Source organism: Gossypium hirsutum, chromosome A08, assembly GCF_007990345.1.
Source record: "Gossypium hirsutum isolate 1008001.06 chromosome A08, Gossypium_hirsutum_v2.1, whole genome shotgun sequence".
Classification (NCBI taxonomy): Eukaryota; Viridiplantae; Streptophyta; class Magnoliopsida; order Malvales; family Malvaceae; genus Gossypium; species Gossypium hirsutum.
In genome coordinates, this window is record NC_053431.1 from 126,410,804 (window position 1) to 126,435,763 (window position 24,960).

The following is a 24,960-nucleotide window of genomic DNA, read 5'->3' on the forward strand; positions in this document are numbered from 1 at the left end:
CGAAACGCCTACGTTTAACAAAAGAAAAAAAAAATCATTCGAACTGAATTTTTCAAATATAATTCTCGTCGCAGTTTATAACTTTATATATAAAAACTGATAACGATATTATGCCAACTACTTGTATATATTCTTTCCTATTTTCTTTTGGTTTTCTTTATTGTCAACAAATTCCTCTAAACCTTGCAAAAAGATTCTTTTTACGACCGGCGAGTGAGAATGAACGTCGTAGGAAGACGGATCGGAAAACAGAATTCGACGGCGCACCACCAACGACAACACTCCGATGACTTCATCCGCTCTGCGTTTAACGGAAAATGTCTTCAGTCCTCCGATTTCCGTTATTCTCAGGTTCTTTTTCCACACTTTCGATCGCATTTACAGTTGGCATTTCGTGTAATGGCGTTGTGACTGTTTTATTATTTTTATTTATTTTTGTTTTGCTGTTTGGATAGGAGTCGAGATTTATGGCGGGAAAAGAGTGAGCAAGAAGTCACCGGAGCCGGCGGCACTTCCGATTTCTTCTAGATCGTTTAGCCTGAGGATGAATGGTGATAAATACGTGTCGCCGGAGCCAGCGGCGGCGGCACCGCCTATTTCTTCTAGATCGATGAGTTTGAGGATGAACGGTGATAAATACGTGGCGTACAGTGAGCTCAGCCCCAGCTTACTGGATTTGTATTCATTTGATACTGAGCTACTTCCTGAGGTTTTACTCTTTTCTTCAATTAGATTACCATCTTTTCCTGTTTTGTTAATCCATAGCTTTTAGTTAAACTGTATTTTAGTTAAAATATGTAATAATTTTGTTCTTCGGTGATGATTGATCTGATATTCAGTAAATATATGGTAATTTTGTTCTTTTTTTTGTTTTTTTTTTCTGAGTTACAGGCTTATAACATATATGAAGGATACGGGCTTCAAAAATCTGCTCAAGGTAAAAGTTTTAATGATTTCGACCCGTATCAATCGACCGACAGATTTTCAAACAGAGCACGAGGAATGGCTGAGAATAACGTTCTAAAAAGCATCTCTGTAGATAAAGAAAGAGCTTACAATGTTGCAAAGATTAAAGTTGTGGTACGTTAATTGAATGCTTCTTTTTGTTTTCTTTATTGCATAGTAAATATTAAATTGCTTTATCGAATTGATGAAGGATGAATTCATAAATTCGAAAGGTTAGAAATTTAATTATAATTTTTTATAAAATTAAAATATAATTTTATATTGTATTATTAATACAATTTTATTATTTTTGAGGTACTAAATAAAAATTTTAATTTTAAAAGTTTAAAGTACAATTATCATGTATTAGAGAATGAAAAGACAATTTTTCTATTTTTTGATTGATGGCTGTGTCAAGAAATAAAACGAAATTGTGGAGCTTGAAAACGTGAGTGCTCAGCTTTTAGTGATTATCTGAACTAAAGTTAAAGGGCTATTGAATTTGGCATACTGAATCATGGCTTGTGCATGCTAACAACCTCAAGAAGATAATCTTGCAGTTTGAGTTTTTTATTATCTCAATTTAATATTTAAGTTTAGTTTTAAATTTAATTAATATTTAAAATTTTCCAATTTGATATTTGAAGTTTTTTTTTCTCATCTAAATATCTAAGTTTAACATAAATATTTGCTTTGATATTTGAAATTTCTTTTTCATATAAGTTTAGCATAAATGTTTACTTTAACATTTGAATTTTTTTAGTTAATGTATTAAACATTCAGTCGGCTCCAAGATATTATTTCATTTGAGTACCAAATTAAATATTAAGATCAAATTTAAGTATTAAATTAAAATAAAAAAAATTTATATACAAAATTACATATTAAAATTAAATTTAGATACCAAATTATAAAGTTAAAAAAGCTAATGATAACTTCTAATGCAGGTGCGCAAGAGACCATTGAATAAAAAGGAAGTGGCAAAGAAAGAAGAAGATATTATTACTATACTGTCAAATTCCAATTCACTAGCAGTTCACGAGAAAAAGCTAAAGGTGAGTAGCTGGCAGGGCTTCTCTTTTTTTCGGCAGTTGGGTGTTATGAATTATGATACTCATGTTTGATTTATTTGTGATGCTATGGAATTTTTAAGAAGATTACTTGTTTAAAATTAGAAATTAAGGAAGTTAATTTCTCTTTGCTTTGATTTCATGGAAAACCCAAATTGACTTCTTATATGAAAGCCGCAGTAGCTATGGCATTTTCAAGAGATTTCTTGTTTAAAATTAGAGACAAAGGAAGTTAATTGCTCTTTCTTTTAGCTTTCATGGAAAATTCAAATTGACTTATTATTTGAAAGCCTCGCTAACTCATGATAATCTCTACCAGCTGTAATACTTACATCTTCCATGGTTAATTATAGTGTTAATATGACTTTTAGCCCCTAAAATCAACAATTGAATTCACTTTGGTACTTGAACTTGACAATTTTATTCATTTTAGTCCTTGAGCTTGGAGTCTATCAAATTTTAATGATGTGGCATAGTCACAAAATGCCACATCATTAAACTTTTATATTTGCCAAATTCAGAAACTAAAATAGATCTACTACCTAGTTTAGGTACTAAAGTGGAAAAAAATTATAGGTACCAAAGTGGACCTAATTACCAAGTTAAGGACTAAAAGTTATATTAACCATTAATTATATGAGTGAGAAGCAGTATTTTTACATGAGATTTAATTATTAATGACCCTGCAGGTTGACCTGACAGAATATGTTGAAAAGCATGAGTTTCTTTTTGATGCTGTGCTGAATGAAGATGTTAGCAATGAGAAGGTGAATATATCCAAGATCTGAATAACTTTTTAATGGGTTAAAGTATTGATAGGTCCCTGTATTATAAAGATTCAATTAAATTAGTCCCTCTATAATTAAATGATAAATTTAGTCCTTATAATATAAAAAATTTAAATAAGTCCAAATTGTAACAGAGTCAAAGTTTACCTTATAAAAGATGTCTTGAAAATTGTTTTTTTTAATTGCAATTTAATTCCAAATAAAAGATTTTAAGAATTTTTTAAACAATAAATGTTAACTCTATTTTAATTTGGCCTAATTTGATTATTTTAATAGTACAAGGACTAATTTGATCAAGTCTTTATAATAGAGGGACCTCTCAAGTGCATCCACCCTTTTTTTAATATGCCATTTAGCTAGTTGCACAAGTTCATTCTCCATTGTTCTAGGTGTATTCCGAGACTGTTGAGCCGATAGTTCCACTAATTTTCAATCGAACAAAAGCTACTTGTTTTGCATATGGCCAAACAGGCAAGTACCTATCTTAAATTTAGAAGTCATGCTATTGCAAATGAACTTTAGTTGACTATGTTTTTGTTTCTGGGTTCAGGAAGTGGAAAGACGTATACTATGCAACCACTGCCTCTAAAAGCATCACAAGATATATTAAGATTAATGTACCATTCATATAGGAACCAAGGTTTCCAACTCTTTGTTAGTTTCTTCGAGATATATGGCGGGAAAGTCTTCGATCTCCTTAATGATCGGAGGTAAGTTATGTTTATACGTATTCGGAATCGTAGATAAATTGTCCTATAGTTCATAATTCACTGATTAGAATTATACATTTTGCAGAAAACTTTTCATGAGAGAAGATGGTAAACAACAGGTATGTATTGTAGGTTTGCAACAGTACAAGGTATTAGATGTCGAAACGATCAAAGAGTTAATCGAGAGAGGTAACGCGACTAGAAGTACCGGCACCACGGGAGCAAACGAAGAATCCTCGAGGTCGCATGCAATTCTTCAGCTTGCCATCAAGAGATCAGCTGATGGGAGTGAAAAGAAACCGGCTAAACTTGTGGGGAAGATTTCTTTTATCGACCTTGCTGGAAGCGAGCGCGGTGCTGATACGACTGATAACGACAAACAGACGAGGTATAAAATGTTTTTGCATATGCAATAGCCACGGAACTGTAACATAGATGTATTAACAATCTGAATTATAGATGTATTAACAATCTGAATTATTTTTATTTTTTGTATTTCTGCAGAATGGAAGGAGCTGAAATTAATAAAAGTTTACTTGCTTTAAAAGAATGCATTAGAGCTCTTGATAATGATCAAGGACACATTCCTTTCAGAGGAAGTAAGCTGACTGAAGTTCTTAGAGATTCATTTGTCGGCGACTCGCGTACAGTTATGATATCATGTATTTCACCAAGCTCAGGGTCGTGTGAACATACCTTGAATACACTCAGATATGCTGATCGGTATGTGGTTCTGTAACTAATGTCGAATTGTAGAACTAAATAATGACGCAGATACTTGCATTGCAGGGTGAAGAGCCTATCGAAAGGGAACAATGCAGCCAAGAAGGATTCGCTATCTTCATCTTCGAATCTTCGGGACTCGACCGCATTGCCCTTGGCTTCATCTTTACCAACTGATACCTTTGAGGACATCATACCTGATAACAAACCTCGATGGTCTGACCGGATTGAAAGAGATATGTCTCCTTTTAAAGTCGACCGTGTTGCTAGTGGAAGGGTAGAAGGAAATGTGTCCGTAACATATCCGGATTATTACATGGGCCAGAAAAGTGGTCTGAACCGACTGGCCGAGGATGATTTGGATCACTCTGAGGAGACTAATTCAGATGATGATCTAAATGCCCTGTTGAAGGTACGATCAATCGATCCGATCATCTGATTTATCTTTCCTAATTGTATATATTTCCGAAATTAAATTCGTCTCATTTATTTATTACTAGGAAGAGGAAGACCTCGTATCCGCTCATCGAAGGCAAGTGGAGCACACAATAGAGATTGTTCGAGAGGTAAATGGCTATATTGCTCTGACCCTTTATTCGTAGCGAAACTCAAACCCGAGTCCAGATGAGTAACTTTGTTATGCTTACAGGAGATGAATCTGCTAGCTGAAGCTGACCAACCAGGCAATCAGTTGGATAACTATATCTCTAAATTAAGTGCCATTCTTTCACACAAGGCTGCAGGCATTTTACAATTGCAGAACCGATTGGCTCGGTTCCAAAAGCGTTTAAACGAATACAACGTTTTAATATCTTCCGGCATTTGATTTAACCGGCCAAAAAATGGGCTCGTGAAATTCACTGATGCATTTGTGGAGCTCAACTGGAACCAATTCGGCATGGATTCGGTCCGACATTGATGACCTCACAATACCTTATCAGAGTGGATGATGACTGGTACGAGTTGAATATTTTTTTCTGACTCCATTTTTATGCTTCAAGTTAAACAACTGGTGTAATATCTTGATTTACATATACACACACATACATGTAAGTACACTATTGAAATATGTAAAATTTTCTGGAGCAGAAACACCTTGTTTTGTGTTTTCAAGCTTCTCCTTGCATAACATTATATGACATTTTCGTTTTCCTTGAAGTGTTTGTATTCGACATTTATGTTGAACTATGCATATTTGGATATGAATGTGAAATATTTATGTCAAGCAATGCTTATTAGCACACTTGTATTTGAGTCCGTGTATAATGAGTAATATTAGATTTCATTTGTTTAACTGCTTGTGGAAAAATATATGGTAATTTTGGACATAATACGGATATTTTTGAATTTCGACATTGACGGTTAAATGAAATTGAATCTTAAGTATTGTTTTTTATTCGTTAATGGCTTTAATTTACAGTATTGATCGTCAAATCATTTTTTAGAGTTCATCAGTCAAACTTTTTAAATAAAAAACATAACCGCTCAATAATTTAAATAATTTTTTTTGAATTGTTAAGTGATTTAAATGAAAACTTTTAAATAGTTCAATAATTATTTTATAATTTTTTAAAGTTAAGTGCGTAAAACATAAATTTGTTAATAATTTAGTAACTTCGAGTGTAGTTTATCTAATTATTTATAACACTTAGTAGTCCGAATTAGTTAAAATGCGTTGCAACAAACTCCCAACACATATAGAAGGAGAGCACATTCAAATGTACTTTGAAAATATCCAAACTCCATTTTGGAACATGAGTATATCAAAACATGATAAAAACGAAGCAAATCCCGCCTGGGGAGTACATTCGCAAGAATGAAACTCAAAGGAATTGACGGGGGCCAGCACAAGCGGTGGAGCATGTGGTTTAATTCGATGCAAAGCGAAGAACCTTACTAGGGCTTGACATGCTGCGAATCCTCTTGAAAGAGAGGGGTGCCTTCGGGAACGTGGACACAAGTGGTGCATGGCTGTCGTTAGCTCGTGCCGTAAGGTGTTGGGTTAAGTCCCGCAACGAGCGCAACCCTCGTGTTTAGTTGCCACCATTGCGTTTGGAACCCTGAGCAGACTGTCGGTGATAAGCCGGAGGAAGGTGAGGATGACGTCAAGTCATCATGCCCCTTATGCCCTGGGCGACACACGTGAATCTCATGTGTTGCCACTTTTAAAAGAATATTAGGTCTCTTCTTTAATAAAAAATATATATTTTGCTTTAAAAATTATATATATTTATAAAAAAATTATATTTGATGTATTGGGAATTAGATAATAATTAATAATTTGAAAATTTATCACAACAGTTAAATTAAAATTTTTAGATATTATTCATTGAAGTTAATATTTAATAATTTTAATATATGGTGGATAGTTCACGGAAAATTATTTTGATTAAAATACTTATTTTTTTAAATACATAATTTTCATTATTAATAAAATATGTAAACATGATGAGTTGAAATGATTTTTTTTAAATTACGTAAACATTTTAATAAGAATAAATAACAATATTATTTAGAGTGTAAACTAATCACAATAATCCAAATTTAGGATCAAATTAAAAAAAGTTATTAAATTAATGTGAACCGAGAATTCAGAAATCAAATTGAGAAAAAATATTAAATTTAAGGATTAAATATTATTTTATCCCTTAAAATCAATTCAATTATCAAATTTAATAAAATTTACTTCTAATTTTCCATTCAATCAATTTGGTCCAATCTTTTTGTCAAGTAATATTTATTCGAGCCAAGATACTCCTCTCCTCACTGAAAAAAAAAAAAGCTAGCAGCTTTCATGTTTGATTATGGAAGCTGCTAACTGTAACGACGTCGTTTCGCCCTTCGTCGCTAAAACTTACCAGATGGTCAACGATCCGGCGACCGACGATCTTATCACTTGGGGCAAAGCTAACAACAGTTTCATAGTCATCGACCCTTTAGATTTCTCTCACAATATTTTGCCTTTTTACTTCAAACATAGCAATTTTACTAGCTTCGTTCGCCAGCTTAATACTTATGTAAGTTTTAAATTTCAATTCAATATATATGTGTGTGTGTATTTGAAATGGTTTAAAGATGCATATGATTTGTGGTTGATGATTAGGGTTTTAGGAAGGTTGATTCAGATAAGTGGGAATTTGCGAATGAATGGTTTCTTCGAGGTCAAAAGCATTTGTTGAAGAACGTGGTGAGGAAAAAAACTGGGGGAAATCGATGCGTGCGGTTGAAGAAAGGTGAGGTTTTAGATGGCGGCGTTGACGGCGACGGTGAAATTGTGATGGAGATAGCGAGGATGAAAGAGGAGCAGAAATGGTTGGAAGAAGAGTTGAAAGGGATGAACGAGCGATTGGAGACGACGGAGCGGCGGCCGATGCAGGTGGTGGCGTTTCTTCGCCAGGTCGTCGAGGATCCTGGTTTCGTTTCGTGTTTGGTGCTCGAAAAGCAGCGGAGTAGGCGAATTATGTTGGAGAAACGGCGGTTGAAGGTGGTGCCGCCACTGGCGGTTTCGAATAATTCGGTGAAATCTGAAGGTGAAGGATGGCATGCTGTATTGATTTCGTCTTCGTCATCGCCATCGCCGTCTCCGGAGGACTCCATGGTGGTGTTGGAGGGTAGAGATATCGTAGGACAAGCAATGAACAACGGTTGCGGTACGATAACAAGCCAATCGCCGGTGGTGGTGCCGCGGGTTAATGGAAACAGCACGACGGTGTTTTCATCGGGGATGAATAGTTTAGTAGGGTATGGTGATGGGAATGGGCAATTGCATTATTTAGGAGATATGGCGGAGGTGGCGGGAGGGATGGTGGAGGCGCGTGTTTCACTGCCTTATCCATTTTCACTATTTGGCGGTGGCTTTTAGTTTTCCGTTTGTCTGCTTCACATGAAATATCTTCTTTTTTTCTCATTGAGTTTTGTTTTTAATTTTAGATTTTTCATTTCTTTTTCTAATCCCTGAAAAATTATTGGGGAGAATATATAAAATATATATTAAAAAATTAAATAATGAATTTAGTACTAATTTTTTTAAGATTGAATTTATATTATTAAATTATTTGATATTACTTATTTTTGAATAAATGAATTTATATTATTAAATTATTTGATATTACTTATTTTATTTTGAATAAATTTATTTCAAATATAAGATTTTAAAAATAAAATTAACTTAATATTTTTCATTATTTACTTATTATATTTAAAATTTTTTGTTGAAAGTTTTATATCAAATAAAAAAAATATGATTATGGAACATAATTAAAAAAATTAAATGTGTTTAGTGATATTGATTAAGATGATATATGAAGTAGAACTAATTGTTGTTTTTCTTAAATTAAATAAAGAATATTATATATAATTTTCTTTAGTTAAATTTTGTATATAAATTATGAATTTTATTCGTAATTTTTTTTATTCATATATTTTTTTTAATTTTAAAATTTCAATCTAAATAAAATTTAATAAAATTTACTATTTTTAAAATATGATATAAAAATCACATCATCACATGTACAATACCTTATTAACTTTTTATTTCTACATGTTATTAATAAAAAGTCAAAGTCAATGATAATGTTATTTGTGTCAATTTTGAAATTTTAAAATTTAAAAAATATAAAAATTAAGAACGATTTAATTGAAGCAAGACTAATAGTAGAATTCATCCAAATAGATTTTACTACTATTATTTTGATCGATACCGAAAATTTAAAATTTGAACAATATAGGGATTAAAATTGACTAATTTAAAAAAAATTGACTAAATTAAAGTATATAGATTAAATTCACAATTTACTCATAGTACAAGGACTGATAACAGAATTTCACAAATTTCCTTTGAATTGATAAATTAATAATTTATAATCCCATTTGATATGCTATTTTTGATGGATCCTAACTCTAGTTATTGGGAAAATAGCATAAATGTACTTTTAGTTCTAACTTCCAACGTCTTTCGGCACAAACTATGAACATATTAACCAATAACAAGGCGTTGTGTGGGTTCAATGCCATACACTTCTCCTTTCTAGGAATTATATGAATATGTACACTTGAATACAGTAAATATTTTTTGGGCCACTTAATTATAAAAAGTTACAAAATAATTAATCAACTATTTAAATTTTTATTTTTTTCTTCACTAGCTGACTAATGTAAATATAAAAACACCTAAAAATTCAAGATAATTGAGTGATCAAAAAATACAAACTTAAATAGTTAAATGATAAAAAAAATTCAATTTTTGCTTGATGCCACAAAATCTCCACCAGACTGGTGATTGCACAAGATTTTGGCACGTGGTATCTAATTCAATTTTAAAAAATATAATACATATCACATATATAATGAATTGTCATCTAAAACGATAGATGATAGTCTGGAAGTTAGCTTAAATATTCTAAAAATTACCCTATAAAAATTTACACTGTTAAAAACTGGTTTGGCTGATGGAATATTCAAATGTGACGTATGCCTCATTTTGATATATAAGAACTAGTTTTTAACAGTAGAAATAGATAAACTTGAAAAAAAAAGATCTTTTTACTCTTTAATATAATATACAATTACTAATTTACTATTTTTTAAAATAAAATAAACAAAATTACCTTAAAACTTGAATAAAGGTATCAAATTATTATTATATTAAAATAGTGATAGTTCCATATGGGTTTCCATACCCTTAACATAAGCATCGAGTCAGCCAAATTATTCCTTCAAGATGCCCTATGCCCATGATTCAATACACGTTCAAAATTATTCATAAAAATTATTTTAAAATATGTAATTTTTATATATTATACATACTCTATACAAATAAAATAATGTATACCTATCATATAAACTGAAAAATTTTAAAATTATATGGTCAATTTATGATTTTAATGCTTTTATTTGTATACTTTAATACGGTGTACTTTAGTCTCCTTTTTTTTAAAAAAATTTAAAATTATAATATCGATAAAGTCAATATGTTTATATCAAGACGGGCTTAAACTATGGTTAACATGTAAATTTATAATTGATTGAATATGTTAATTATAATTATCATGTTTTTCTCGAATTTCAGATTTAAGATTTATGATTTAGAATTTAAGATTTATATTGGGTTTTGAATTTTGAGTTTAAATTTAAGTTTAAATAAAGTTTTTAGTGTTTATCTTTAAATTCTTCACCGTTTTTATTTCATAGTTGATTTATTAAATATTGGTTAAAATATACTTTAAGTGCATGTACTCCTTGTGCATGTAAAATTTAGTCATTCTACTTTGTAGATTTTGAAATATAGATATAAATGCTAACACCCGTTAAAATTATTTTATTAAATTTATTGGTGTAAGATTTTAAATAAAAATAAATACTCACTCGACAGTCATTTAACAGAAACATATAGCATTGTTATGCATTTGAGTTTAACAGAAAATTTAATGGTGTTAACAATCAAACTTACATTTTTAAATTCAAAAAAAAAAGAAGAATTATTCCTTAAAATAAAAGTCTGAGGGCTAAATTATAAATATACAAAAAAGTATAGGAACTTGAAGCACACTTTAACCTTAAATATTCATTGGTTAAAATATGCCTTGAGTCTCTATACTCCTCACAAGTTTAGATTTTAGTCCCTTTATTTTTATTTCTAAGAATTTAGTCTCTCTACTTTCAGATTTCAAATTTCAAGTCCAATTATTAACATTATTAATTTTTTGTTAACTTTGTTGGTGTGACTTTTAAAATAAATAAAAAAAACTCAACTGGCAGCCATGTACAAAGAAATGACTCTGTAATAAACTTGAATTTAACAAAATAATTTTAAAGTATTAATAGTTGAACTTGAATTTTGCAATCTGAAAAGTAAAATGATTAAATTCCTAGAAATAGAAGTATAAGGACTAAATTTTAAATTTACAAGAGAAAAGGGAGTTAGGACAAGTTTTAACCATATTCATTTCTATTTATTTTCTTTGTACTTTAAAGTGGGGACCACAGAATCTAACTCTTCACTCGCTGGCGAGTGTTACAAACACGAGCAAGTGGGAAGTGGGGGTAAGCATCCAATGCTTAAAGTTTGAGCAGGCTGGCGAGACTATCAAGTTGACACGTTGAGCCCATCACTGCCGTAGGTCCCACCACGTGTCATCCAGATGGGCTTGGTGAGTAAGATAAATGCCATGGGGTCTGAAACTCAGGAATATACCAAATATCTCTGTCAAATTTTAAATTCATCATTGAACTTGGAAATATTTAAATTGAGTCATAATATATTAATCATCTCTTCTTAGTTAATAAATATCGTATCATCATTTAAATGTATTAATATTGTATTAATCAAATAATACACATATTTTTACAATTTAATTCACATATTTTAAAATGTGTTTAATTTCAAAATTTAAATTATAATAAGTTAATAATTAATTTAATAAAAAGACTCGATTGATATAATATTAATACTTTAATGACTCAATTAAAACGTTTGAAAGTTTGGAAATATTATTTGATACACATTTAATGTATTTTTTTAATTTCACATATAATATATTTCTTATTTATATATTTGTATGTCAAAATATCAATCAAACACAATAGGGACCTCTTCTGAAGTACAATTTATTTCTTATTTTGTTTTTGAACGCAAATAAAAGTTTATTTCAAACCCATTAAAAATTAATATGAGGAAAAAAAAGTGGGTTTTTTATGTGTTTTGAAGTCATATTAATCTTACGCCAAAAACTAAATGATAATAATGAGAAAAAAAAAAGATAATTACTTGAATTTGGAACATATTTGATTCGTAAAGATAGCCATGAATAAGTAATAGAGGTTGATAAAAATAAAGATATAAATTCATAATTAATTAATTGATTATACTTTTTTTTTTCAAAAAATTTCATTAAAGAGAAAACAAATGATTTCCAAATTATACAGCATAAAATAAAATATTTTAATAACATTTTTTCAAAAAGTAAAATTACTTTTATTTTTTTATATTATAATTTATTTTGTTTTTTAGATTTAAAAAATAACGGTTAACACAATTAAAATTCTTATATGACATTAATCAGTATGATATTTTAAAAAATATTTATTTGATAGTTATATAATAAAAAATATTATTATTTTATGGTAAAATATTTGGTATATTAACAGTAGATTTTTTATGAAAAAAACTTTACAAACAAGATTATATGTGAATTATTAATTAATATATTATTTTTATTAAATATAATATTTTTTATTATATGTGAATAATTTTTCAAAATGTCGTACTTGAAAGAAGAAATTAAAAGAAGCTTCTAAGAGTGCCGAAAAAAAGCAGTTCCCAAAATCTAGGAACTAATAAATAGCCTTTCGTCCTAAATTCAAAAGTCCACGATATTACGTAACATTTTATATTATAATTATATTCGAAATATTATTTTCGAGGGTAATTATATTTATAAATTTTTATTATAATTATAATCAGATTATTTTCTACTTTTTCTAATATTTATCTTAAGTATTTATCTAAATAACTTTTTTTAACCAATAACCCAATAAGGATTTTACTTCATTTTAAGAGTTCTTACTTTTTACATTTTTCAGTTTCCTATAGAGCAATGTCATCGCCAGCACCGGCACCGGCACCGGCACCAGCAGCGTTACCACCAACGATCAATGCTATATCGCCATCACCACAACCATCGACCTCCGCAGCTCCGCCTCCAACTATCACTCCCTCCAAAACGCCACTCACCCCATATCCACAGCCTCCAGTAGTAACCCCTTCTGCTGCTCCGTCTTCAACCACTGCTCCTCCTCCCTTCGCGTCATTTCCTTCGCCGTCATTCCCCACTACCCTTCAGTCACCAGTCACCACTTTCCCCCCGCTATTGTCCACCAACCCTTCCTCTCCGCTTCCATTCACCACCTTTCCTTCACCATCATCCACCACCAACCCTTCTCTTCCGCCACCAGCCATCACTTATCCTCTGCCACCATCCTCCAATATTATTTACCCTCCACACCCTTCTACGCGGCAACCAACCCCGAGAAGTTCTTCCAACACTCCATTGCAACCACCACCACCACCGCCTACATGGACTTCAACGACTGCATATCCTCTGCCGCCGCCATCTCATTCCAGAGGTGGAGTGCCGACGATGCTGGTACTGGGGATAGCAATAGGGGGGATAGCCATATTATTGGTTTTGAGTTTGCTATTTACACTTATATCTTCTCAAAAGAGAAAAAGAACAAGAACAAGAAGAGATGAAGAAAGTTACTACACACCTCCTCCATCTCCTAGGCCCAAAGGTTAATTAATTATTTCTTTTATATATTTTATTAAATTTATTTGTTTATTTGTCTATGGTCTCGATTTTATTGAGAGCTGAATTCACAAAATGTTTTTGTTGAAATTTAGATTAAATTTATAGAGTAAAAATATCTCATTCAAAATGCATGAAAAAATGTATCGTGCATCATCTTGATTTATTAATGTCTTATAAATATAAACTCGTATAAACTCTTAAAAGAGATAGGTAACAACCTCATCAATAAAACATATTTAGTTGACTAAATTTTTGTTAAGTTAATAATTTGTATTATATATTCAAGTGTTTCATTTTGTTGATATTGCATCTTGTGTTTTGTGCCATTCTTTTAATTATATACATTAATCTATTTATTGCAAACATGAAAAAATTTGATGTCATATACCTTATTTGATGTCATTTATTTATTTTAGATGATACTCATGGTGGTCAACATAATAAAGGGCAACAAAATCCACCAGATTCAGAACCCAATAATCAAGGGCAACAAAATCCAACAGATTCAGAACCCATTCCTCCACAGTCTCCACCACCGAAATTTCCGTCGCCGGAACACTCTTCGACATCTTTAATACCATTGCTTCCGCCGCCTCCACCCCCTTTTACGTGCAACTTTGGAGGTTTCGACACTAATATAGATTCAATTCCTGAAAACCCATTCCTACCGACCGCACCTAAAATTGCATTAAGTCTCTCAAATAGAATGTTTACCTACGAGGAACTAGCAACGGCAACAAATGGCTTCTCCGATGCCAACCTTATAGGACAAGGTGGTTTCGGGTACGTTTATCGAGGAATACTCGTCGACGGGAAAGAAGTGGCGGTGAAGCAACTGAAGGTCGAAAGCAGGCAAGGGGAGAGAGAATTTAAAGCGGAAGTTGAGATCATTAGCCGCCTTCATCATAAACATCTTGTCTCGTTGGTTGGATATTGTATATCCGAGACAACGAGGATGCTTGTTTATGAGTTTGTTCCAAACAACACTTTGGAGTTTCACTTCCATGGTAAGATTGTCTTTTCATTTTTCCACTTTAGTATTTATGTCTAATATAAGTATTCAAAGTTTTAGTAACAGAAAAGAATTAAATACACTATGCTGTAAGTAGATACCTTATATTCAATACTCATACTTACACTTCTCAAAATGGGTTAATTAGGTTAGTTTTAGGTCAAGTTAATTTAGGTTTTTGGGATAAAGTTTTGGGTGTTAATTAAAATTTTCAAAAATTTAAGAGTTTAATGAAAATTTTAAAAATTTTAATATATTTTAATTTTTTCAAAAATTTGAGCAGCTTAATTAAAATTTTTTAAAAATTTCAAAGGAAAAATAAAAAATTTCCAATAATTTTTGGAGGGCAAAGGTCCCTTGGCCACCATTATGTTCCGCTCCTACTACGTCTTAAAATTTTCAGATCATTTCTAGATTCAAGTCATTTTATATTCTTTTGTGATTGGATATTCAAATTTTCAAGTTGGTTTTCTGAACTTAAAAAATTTTGAGTTTATTTACTTTATAGGTAAGTCACATCTTAAAACGGGTCAAAGTTTTTTTTTTTCATCAGCTGAAATGATATGAGAATGGTGATTTGCAGGAGATGGACGACCTATCATGGACTGGTCAACTCGAATGAAAATTGCTTTAGGATCTGCAAAAGGACTAGCATATCTTCATGAAGATTGTATGTTCTTTTTTACTCTTTAGATTTTTAAGGTTTCAATATCTCTTAATTTATGTTAAAAATTATCAAATATTAATTTTCCAGGTCATCCAAAGATCATTCATCGTGATATTAAAGCAGCTAATATTCTTTTGGATTTCAATTTCGAAGCTAAGGTAATTAATTTTCATTTCATTTTTTTTTGAAATTTCTAAATATTCAAGACAAATAGCAGCGTAAATGCATACCCTCAAGCTGTTCAAGGAAAATCCTGCTTTTTTAATTGACCATTTGTGTTTCTTTTAACTTGTTAATTATTAGCATTGGTCGGTAAGATAAAAGACAGTTCAGTTTTTCACATTCTAGTTTTGCATGCAAAATTATAATAGGTGGGGTTTTAATGCGTATGTCATGAATGAATTATTTTCAATTCTTCATTCATTGCGCTTTATATTAATTTAAATTTACATTGTAATTATTAAGACATATATTTAAATTTACTCGTATTCAAATTCATTTCCAGATTTCAATATAAATAACATAGAGAAAATTTGTGTTTTCAGGTTGCTGATTTTGGACTAGCTAAGTTTTCATATGATGTTAACACTCATGTCTCTACCAGAGTGATGGGTACTTTTGGGTAAGATCTTGTTTCTTGGTGTGTATATATATATATTTATGTTTGTAAATTAAAAATTTGTATATACTAATTTTTTTTTATCTATGTTCTTTTGATTTTTTTTTCTTTAAGATATTGGTATTCTACATTTATATTTGACACATATTCAAACACGAATATAAAAACATAACCTTTCAAATGATCATCTAAAAACATATATTTTTTTTAAATGAATATACTTGCATTTAACACTCCATTTGAGTAACATACGTTCCATCCACTATTAACTCTTTAGGTATTTGGCTCCTGAGTATGCTTCAAGCGGAAAACTCACGGATAAATCAGATGTTTTCTCGTTCGGAGTTATGATTTTGGAATTAATTACCGGGCACAAACCGGTTGGCTCTTCTTACAAAGAAGACAGTTTAGCTGATTGGGTTAAGTTCTTATTTTCTCTTTTTCATCCCTCTTCATGAATTAATTGCATATACCGAGGTTCAATTTCTTAAATCAACTTAGAATCATTATTAAGTGAAACGTACAATTTGGGATTTACAGGCAAGACCTTTGCTCACAAAAGCTTTAGATGATGGGAACTTCGACTGTTTGGCTGATCCGAAATTAGGAAGGGAATATGACCACAACGAGATGGTTCGTATGGTTGCTTGTGCTGCTGCTTGTGTTCAACTTTCAGCTCGAGATCGACCACGAATGAGCCAGGTAAATTTGGGTTCGGGTCAATTTTAAATTTGTGCTACATGTTAAATTTAAATTATTCCAAGTTTTGAGTTATAAGTACAAAATCATTCAAATTTAGGGTGTTTTTAGCCGATTGAGTCGTTGCATGTTTAAATCATCTCGGATCGTTGTTATTTTAGTTTTCAATTGTTTTGATATTAGGTACAGCCAATCGGAATTCAGGTTGAATTCGAGTTAGATAGCTTTAGGTCATTAATCTTTTATGATCAGATTGAGTTAAATCATATATAGGTTTCAATTGATCGGGATGATTTACTCGATTCGAGTCATGACAACTCTAATACGAAAAGATAATTGGAACAATTATGTTCCACTCATGATTAGACTCTGACCCGAAACTTTTAACCAAGCAGATAATCCGAGCTTTAGAAGGTGATGTATCGATGTCCGATCTTAACGACAGTGCAAGTCCCGAACATAGCAATATCCACAGCTCTCATGAAAACTCAGACATCCATACAAGCCAGCACAACGAAAACACAGAAGAGTCCAAGAGAATGGTGTTGGACTCTCAAGGATACGGTGCTAGTGTCGAGTACAGTGAACCAAGCACTGAATACGGTTCTAACCCTTTCATCTCTATCAATGAAAGTTGCTCGAATCAACCAGGAAACGAAACCCTTTCTAGCTCGAGCAATGAGAGATCAGACCAGCCAGGAAACGGAAGCGGTAAGGATGAAGAAGAACAGCTGAAGGTGTAGCTCAAATTTCAATCTCTTTTATAATGCCTCATTTTTTTTTGTAAAGTTCCCATTGGCATGCTTTTGAATAAGACAACACAAATTTTCATTTAATTTGATTTTGTATTTATTAGGGAGACACAAGAAAACAATGGATACGCTTTGGTTGATTCTTTTATTTGTTTCAAAATTTGGATCTATCTTTGATTTGACACATATCATATTATCACTATGTATATGTATGGATGCATGCATGCGTATCTATATACAAATATATAGGTTAAAGTATTGGGGATGTCCCTATATTATAGGGACCGGATCAAATTAGTCCCTCTATTATTAAATGGATCAATTTAATTCCTATACTATTGAAAAGAATCAAGTCCAAAATGTAACAAAACAGAACTATAAAAACTTTACAGAACTATAAAAACTTTATAAATATTAATTTTGTTAAACACTAAATGATAAATTTTTAAACAGTTAATGTTAACTCTATTTCAGTTTAGCCTTATTTGATTCTTTTTAATTGTAGAGGGACTAATTTGATCAGTTCCCAATAATAAAGGGGTCTCTCAGGTACATTCACCCAAACATATATGAATAATGAAACTTGCTACTAATTCTGCATATATGATTTCAAGGTTAAACTTGTGTGGTGCTTGCTGCTATCAAAACTTTCAAAAGGTATAACAGTACAGATAGAAAATTAGTGAAAAGAGAAACTAACTTCGAAAAAGTCTTATCCTTCAACTATAGATTGGCTAACCGACCTGACATTGATCGCCTTCGCCTCCTTCGTTTTTGTCGAATCCGCCATATGCTGAAGAATAGTACAAAGCCTGAAGAACCAGAGATATATATATATTTTTTGGTGAAAAGAACAAAGATATTAATCAAATACAAGGCCAAAAATGCAAAGAAGATTTACATCAACATCTATATATGTGTGTGTCTATAAAAGATGTTCACCAACCTGTAATTGCGATAACTGCAGGTACAAGCCACTGACTAGCAACTAGTTCAGGCACATCGAGCTGCGAAAACAAGAGGTAAGTTTTATCGGTCTTCGGGTTCAATATATAAAAAGAATGAATCTGTTTAGACAGAGTTTTATGCTTCTTACCTCACCCAAGTACCTGTTTCCGAAATAATCGCCCTTATTTTTCTCTGTAAACTTGGGACGCCGAGAATTTGATGTATCAATAGTGGAATTTAAGCCTCTTCCTAAACCAATAACATGATAGCCAGGTAGTTTTCTGTTTCTTCCCCTAATGTGTAAATTGTATCCTTTAGTTCCCCACACTTCGAATCTAGAGTCAGTCCGACAGATTAAATCCTTTCCAAGGACAGCAGAATACACGGAGAAATTTACATCGGTTCTTCGAGATGATAAGTGGTTGTCATCTTCATACAATGGCATATCTTGCTTAACAGACTTGGAGAAAAGCACAGGATCTTTAATATTTGAACCTGTGAAATCTAGTATTTTTCTTAGAAGCCGGTAGCAATTGGTCACCATATGGCTGCTGTCTAAGCAGTTCGAGTCTCCATATACAGCAATGCGACCTTCACCGACTTCTAGCAGGCCAAGGATAGGTGAGTCTGCCTGCATATGCCAAGAGATCACATAATTTTCAATGTTAAAAGTCACGTATGCTGAAATTATTAAAAGACTATAGATGTTTAATCACCTTGTTCATGCCGGAATTCAGCAACAAATTTTGAGTGGCCCCACTTTCCGAGCTATCCAAAAAAGGAAAGCTATGTACATAACCACCTCTTGGGAACCTCACTATATCTGTTCCAGATGCATATCGACTCTGTTCATCGTCAATAGAAAAATCACCATTCAGAATCTTATCCCCGAAAGCTATCCCAAATGGAGCCAAAAGATCATTTAATGCTGGGATATTTGCACCTCCAGTCACTGGTGTCCACCAACTCCTCGTGTTGTCATCGAAAAATCTCATTTTGACCATTGTATCCACATTATACCATTCAGCGAAAACAGCCAAACCCAAACCAGTATTAATGACATCATCCCTGAGCTTTTCAATTTCTTCTTGGAAGTATTCATCCTCAAGATCAACCATCAAAAGAGTTCCGTATTGGCTAGCATCGAAACACGTAAGAGGAGAACCAAGTGTCTCAATATAATAGCCAGCATCTCGTAACATGTTGAACATAATGTGAAAATTTGTATGTAGGTGATCCCCATGCCAATCAAGAATGTCGTTCCGTACATCCAATGAGTCTCTTGGAATATATCCAGGAGGATATTTAATACTGTGAAATTGGTCCCATAAAACCCGTTTTGATCGTGGTGGAGTTGGAACCACATTCAATTTCAACTTAAGAACGCAAGTACTAGTTCGAACAGCCCTCTCCCCTTGGGCTGGAGGAGAATGTACTCTAACAGTTACATTGCCCTCAATCACTCCGGAAAAATGTGCACCTTCTTCCTTAATTTGCATGTGAAGTGCTAAGTAACCTGTCCAAGGCCAGATGACTTCTGAATAAGTAAAGCGAATACTTAAAAGATTCCCTTCCTCATTTGAAGGATGCCATATCGGTGGACTACGAACATAGCCAATGACACCCATCCCATTCAGAACAGTAGCATTGAATATCACAGGCATCGCACCAGCATAAAGTGGTTGCAGACAAAAGGGCCAGGAATACGGACAATCTGTATAATCAAGAACACTAGGAAATATGCTTGCTCGAGGTTGGTAACTCTTAAGGATTTCATATGATTCTAATCTGACAAAGAAATAAACTTAATCAATTATTAACATACTAAATAGATCTAAAAGGAAAAATTCTGAATGTTATAAGGAAGAAGCACCGAAACCAGGTGAACTTACAGATCTACTCTCCCTGCACCCTGTTCATACATGTTTGGACCAGTAAGCTTAGCGGCACCCTCAACTAGTGCTTGTTTCATGCTTGCAGGATTCAGAATTTCCTTCCGTTTGTTCTCAGGAATGATACTAACAAGCAGGCATACCACACCAGCAACCACAGGGCTTGCCACACTAGTGCCTGATAGGCTTTTACATCCGGTACTGATCTTAGATCCCATAATTTCCCGTCCATATGCCACAACATCTGGTTTGACACGACCATAACTGCAAAGGGAATTAACCAAGTTAAATCTTCAAGTGTTATTCAGCACACTTTCTTCAAATGAAAAACAGATTGTGGGCTGGAAAAGCTATTGCATAAAAATAAGGAGTACTACATATTCATGACCAAAACGGAGGAAAAAAAAGTGACGTAAATAGTATAAACTTATTTAGAGGTTCAAAACCAAGTAGAATAAGTACAAAAATACAAAATATGTAATACTTTATGCTAGAAGGATATGATACCCATGAGGAATCTCCCAAGTACTCATGCCACGTGACGAAAATGAGGCTATGTGATCACTATAATCGATGCCACCAACACCAATAACGTCACTTTGGTCAGCTGGATTGTTTAAAGTTCCATAAAGTGGCCCATCATTTCCAATGGCTGATACCATAATAATATTATTGGCTGTTATTTCCCAAACCTGGAGAACCATAAAGCAGCAAACATTAACCGAAAAGGGCTCAGCTACATGTTATTAAAAAGAAAAAAGGAACGTATGCAAAAGTGTACGCGTGCATAATATTTCAAGTTCACCACCAAAGTGGGTAACATCACAAATTATCCTCGTTAAGAAATTAATGTCCAAAGAAGACAAACAGTTCAAAATGTATTAAAATCTATGAAGAGAAACTCAACTCACTAATTAGAATGATCAATTCACGATTCATGGAATTTAGAAGAGGTATAGAAGTTTATGTAGAAAATTCAACGAACTCCAATAAAGAAATGAATCATTATGAATGAAGCATTTCCATATGCTACCAAAGTCTTAAGGGCAAAGTTGAAAAGTCCAAATCGACAAAACAGACTAAAACCGACATTTTTATTCACAATTTCTCGGTTGTGAAATGAAAATATCAAATGACGGTTGACATGTAACATGCCAAAGGGAGTCTACCTTCTCTACAAATGGGAGATCCAAGTAATCAGGTCCACCTATGCTCAAGTTTAACACATCCATGTTGGTTGCAATAGCATAGTTGAAAGCATCAAGGAACCATGATGTATATGATACCTGCAATAAGCTGAGCACAAAATTCTCATAATCTAACTAAACTTTATATCATAAGTCAAATGCCAAAACAAAAAAACCTCAGGGTATAATGCATTAAACATAAAACTCTTTCATTATCTTGCCTATTCAATATTTATTTCTCAGTTAAAATATATTCTAATTCTAGTATTCTAGTAAAAAAAAGGGTCTGATTTATAAAGGCCAAGGAACAACTTCCAACGACAATACAAAAAATGAAGAAAATTTCTAATACCAACATGCGTTACCTGCGCATCCGTGAAAACACGAAACGCATAAATCTCGGTATCAGGTGCAAAACCAAGACACTCAGCATCTTCACCGGCGATAACACCGGCCACAAATGTTCCGTGTCCAAGATTATCATTCAAAGTATCTTCGTTAGTCCAATTAGTACGTTCCTGAAAAGAGTTTGCTCCCATAAGTGAAAATTAAAGTTCCCCATTGAAAAGCCACTTATGTATATACAAACACATATACATATATTAATACACACACCTTAATGTTTCGAAAATGAGGGTGATCAGCACGTATTCCAGTATCGAAAATAGCCATTTTGACTTTGGCACCAGTGTACCCTTTTCGCCAAAGAGCATCAGCTCCGAATAAGGAAGTAACTTGAGACCTCTGCAACATCAAATACAAGTAATTCCACAACTTCTTTATTTAAATTCTAAAAAAACAAAAGGAATAGAATAGAAAAAACTTTGGGTAATTTACCTGCGACAAAAGATGGCGACTCCAATTAATCGACGAATTACTTAAACCCGAAACATGGCAATGTTTTTCTTCACTAAACGACATCGAAGTAAAAATCTTTCCGGGTCGTTTTCGTCCATTCTCAAAAGCACCACCACCAGCACCAAGCAGACCCCTGTTATAGCTTAAATCAACGTTGACATCTTTAACGAATCCCAGCCTCTCGATTTCCTCAATCAAGGCTTCTTTCACTGAACCCTCGATCGAAACCAGCCCAAAATCGGTGGGGAACTTAGCTGCCGCGTTGCGTCTTTCGATCCATTCCCAGCCGTCGGATCGAAGGTTGGATTCCAAGTAAGAACGATGATCGGATGCCGGTTTGTAGTCAGTGAACCGGATTATGTAGTTGTTACGGACGGTTAGGTTGTTGGATCCGTAATGGGTTAGGGTTTGTTTACGTGTCGGGCTGAAGAGGGGTTTGAAATGGAAGAGGGAAACGGAAAGAAAGGTAACGAAGAAGGCGGATTTGAGAGGAAATGAAAGTTGAATTATGATCATGATGAAGATGATGGTGATAGGCCGTTAATGGTGAATTAATTTGGCGGGAAAATCCCTTCATAGAAGAAAGGGGAAAAGCCTTTTCTTTTTTGTCCTTCACTTTGAATCTTCAGATTCCGACAACCTCGACGGTCTAAAAACGGAGAACACGAAGGAACTTTTACGATTGTAACGCCACGTGGCTTAAAAACTCTAAATCTTACATGTCGCAGTAAGTGACATGCCCTAATTCTTTAGATGACGAATTAAATTCAAAAAATATACTTTGATTCGTGAGTTTAATACATTTCGAGTATGAAGTTTGATAAATGAGTTTAATAGAGTTAGAGTAATTTGATTAAGTGTCCAATTCAGCTCGAATTTAAGAATTGATATTCGAGTCAAGATTTAGTTAAGTATCAAATTTTAAATTTTAAGTTAATTTCAAGTTTAAATTTATCACTATTCGAACTCGACTTGATTTTATCTATTTCGAATAAATTTTTTATTTAAAAAATATAATTATATAAAAATTAAAATTATTTATTTTATAATCGAGTTGAATCATATCTTTAAAAAAATATATCTAAATTCCATTAAATTCGAACTAGATTAGTTCTATCCTCCACCTAAGGGTGTAATCAAGTTAAGTTTAGAATACTAGCAAGCTCAAGGTTGACTCAAAATTTAAAGCTCTATACTTGGCTTGAGCTCAATCAAACATTTGTTTTTATGTTTGAGCTCACAATTTGAGATATAATTAACTCGTTTTATCATTTTTTGTACTCGAACTCGATTAAGTTCATGTGTATTTAAGCTCGAGCTAGACTCAATAATTAAGCTTATAGTTAATAATATATATTAAAGGCAATAATATAATTTGATAATATGAAAATGTTTGAAATATATATTAAACAAAAAAACTTAATAAGAATCATAAGTTATTCAGAGTATTACTGAGCTTGAACTTGATTTTAGCTTGAAAATTATCGAATTGAATTCAAGTTATTTTTAAATTGAATTCAAATAGCTTTTGAGTGCTAATGTCTCATTTGCACCCTTATGATTGCACCTACATTTTATCGGGATAGAATCCAAATTAAAAAAAAAGACATCTGAATAAATGTTCATTTATTTTTCATTAGATAAAAAAATAAATTTTAAATTAGTTTTTAAATTTTATAATATTCTAATTGAGTTTTTAAAGTATCAATATTGTATTAATTAAGTTATTTAACTAATCTAATTATCAATTTGAACATTAAATGACAGCTCAAATTTGACGCGACTGTATTTAAAACAAACAAATCAAATTAAAAACATGTATATACTTACTATATAGACGACTTGGATATAATATATTTTACAATTTGGTCCATATGTTTTAAATATGCTCCACGACATATTCGAACCTACATTTTTAGGGTTAATTGCACCACGTGTCCTCAATTTATGGTCTAATTTGGTTTATGAACTTCAAAACGTTCTATTTGAGACCTCAAAGTAGTAGAATCATATTAATCAAGTCCTTTAATCAGCCAAACCATTAGTTTGTGCATTAAATGTCAGCTCAAATTTGATGTTAAACATATTTAAAATATGTGAATCAAATTGTAAAAATTTGTATACTTGTTGTATGAACAACTTATATCTGACTTATTTACAAATTGATTCACACGTTTTAAATATTATCCATGTTAGATTCAAACCAACATTGAATGCTTAAATAGACATATAAGTTGATGGAAGGACTTGGTTGATACTTTTAGGACTCGATTATAACTTTTTGATGTTTACATAACAATTTAAAATATGATCAATAATTAGACTTGAGCTAAATCGAGCATCAATTTTCAAACTCAAGTTCAATTAAGACTTAATGGAGCTACTTGCGCTCGAGCTCGATTAAGCTCGTTCGTGCTCTAGCTTGAGTTCGTTCATACTTAAGCTCTTTCTAAAAAAAATAAGAGTAAAATGTAATTTCATAATATAAAATATATTAAAAATGAAAAACATGATTAAACTCGCAAGCTATTTGAGTCCGGTATTATGGTGTTAAAATTCAATTCAACCGATAGCTTGAGTTGCTTGAACTTGAACTCGACTTAATAATTATTAAATTGAATTTGAGTTTTTTTTTTTTGAAGTCAAACTAAAATATCTTAACATGTTTATTTATATATATTTAAATATTTTCAAATAGTGGCAAACTCGAGCTCAATATCAACTAGAAATTTGAGGCACAATACTTGACTCAAGCATCGATTTCTAAGCTTGAGTTCAACTC

At 32.2% G+C, this 24,960-nt stretch overlaps 4 protein-coding genes across 6 annotated transcripts; 3 read left to right on the forward strand and 1 right to left on the reverse strand.

Moving 5' to 3' along the window:
* Positions 1–85: 85 nt before the first annotated feature.
* On the forward strand, positions 86–5,465 carry LOC107932809 (kinesin-like protein KIN-13B). 2 transcript variants are annotated; one of them, XM_016864907.2, is made up of 12 exons: positions 86–351; positions 456–709; positions 892–1,080; positions 1,893–2,000; positions 2,705–2,782; positions 3,193–3,274; positions 3,354–3,513; positions 3,599–3,901; positions 4,018–4,236; positions 4,303–4,648; positions 4,737–4,802; positions 4,886–5,465. In XM_016864907.2, exons 1-12 carry the CDS (start codon positions 318–320, stop codon positions 5,060–5,062), a joined length of 2,016 nt encoding a protein of 671 aa, XP_016720396.1. In that variant the 5' UTR covers positions 86–317; the 3' UTR covers positions 5,063–5,465. The 2 variants fall into 2 exon arrangements, with proteins under 2 accessions (XP_016720396.1, XP_016720397.1); XM_016864908.2 differs by having other exon boundaries at positions 118–351; positions 464–709.
* A 1,523-nt stretch (positions 5,466–6,988) lies between these two features.
* On the forward strand, positions 6,989–8,143 carry LOC107932823 (heat stress transcription factor C-1). The gene is made up of 2 exons (XM_016864925.2): positions 6,989–7,253; positions 7,340–8,143. The coding sequence occupies exons 1-2, from the start codon at positions 7,041–7,043 to the stop codon at positions 8,096–8,098; spliced, it is 972 nt and encodes a 323-aa protein (XP_016720414.1). The 5' UTR covers positions 6,989–7,040; the 3' UTR covers positions 8,099–8,143.
* A 4,649-nt stretch (positions 8,144–12,792) lies between these two features.
* Positions 12,793–17,774, forward strand: LOC107932856 (proline-rich receptor-like protein kinase PERK1). The gene is made up of 8 exons (XM_016864972.2): positions 12,793–13,527; positions 13,961–14,551; positions 15,140–15,226; positions 15,311–15,381; positions 15,769–15,845; positions 16,120–16,261; positions 16,383–16,544; positions 16,937–17,774. Exons 1-8 carry the CDS (start codon positions 12,831–12,833, stop codon positions 17,282–17,284), a joined length of 2,175 nt encoding a protein of 724 aa, XP_016720461.2. The 5' UTR covers positions 12,793–12,830; the 3' UTR covers positions 17,285–17,774.
* Positions 17,775–17,867: 93 nt separating this feature from the next.
* On the reverse strand, positions 17,868–22,831 carry LOC107932897 (subtilisin-like protease SBT6.1). 2 transcript variants are annotated; one of them, XM_041075289.1, is made up of 10 exons: positions 22,158–22,831; positions 21,936–22,064; positions 21,686–21,838; positions 21,303–21,419; positions 20,641–20,825; positions 20,134–20,397; positions 18,958–20,029; positions 18,390–18,872; positions 18,240–18,300; positions 17,868–18,105 (listed from the first exon to the last, which is right to left on the reverse strand). In XM_041075289.1, exons 1-10 carry the CDS (start codon positions 22,692–22,694, stop codon positions 18,017–18,019), a joined length of 3,090 nt encoding a protein of 1,029 aa, XP_040931223.1. In that variant the 5' UTR covers positions 22,695–22,831; the 3' UTR covers positions 17,868–18,016. The 2 variants fall into 2 exon arrangements, with proteins under 2 accessions (XP_040931223.1, XP_040931224.1); XM_041075290.1 differs by lacking the exons at positions 21,936–22,064; positions 22,158–22,831 and having other exon boundaries at positions 21,303–21,429; positions 21,686–21,766.
* Between the last annotated feature and the right edge of the window lie 2,129 nt (positions 22,832–24,960).

Coding starts and splice junctions, on each gene's coding strand:
- LOC107932809 (XM_016864908.2), top strand. CDS start 220: ATGAACGTCGTAGGAAGACGGATCGGAAAACAGAATTCGACGGCGCAC. Junction 352..463: donor CCGATTTCCGTTATTCTCAG/GTTCTTTTTCCA, acceptor ATAGGAGTCGAG/ATTTATGGCGGGAAAAGAGT. Junction 4,803..4,885: donor CAATAGAGATTGTTCGAGAG/GTAAATGGCTAT, acceptor TTATGCTTACAG/GAGATGAATCTGCTAGCTGA.
- LOC107932823 (XM_016864925.2), top strand. CDS start 7,041: ATGGAAGCTGCTAACTGTAACGACGTCGTTTCGCCCTTCGTCGCTAAA. Junction 7,254..7,339: donor TTCGCCAGCTTAATACTTAT/GTAAGTTTTAAA, acceptor GTTGATGATTAG/GGTTTTAGGAAGGTTGATTC.
- LOC107932856 (XM_016864972.2), top strand. CDS start 12,831: ATGTCATCGCCAGCACCGGCACCGGCACCGGCACCAGCAGCGTTACCA. Junction 13,528..13,960: donor TCCATCTCCTAGGCCCAAAG/GTTAATTAATTA, acceptor TATTTATTTTAG/ATGATACTCATGGTGGTCAA. Junction 15,227..15,310: donor AGCATATCTTCATGAAGATT/GTATGTTCTTTT, acceptor TTAATTTTCCAG/GTCATCCAAAGATCATTCAT.
- LOC107932897 (XM_041075289.1), bottom strand. CDS start 22,694: ATGATCATAATTCAACTTTCATTTCCTCTCAAATCCGCCTTCTTCGTT. Junction 21,420..21,685: donor GTGTTTTCACGGATGCGCAG/GTAACGCATGTT, acceptor AGCTTATTGCAG/GTATCATATACATCATGGTT. Junction 18,301..18,389: donor GAAACAGGTACTTGGGTGAG/GTAAGAAGCATA, acceptor TTGTTTTCGCAG/CTCGATGTGCCTGAACTAGT.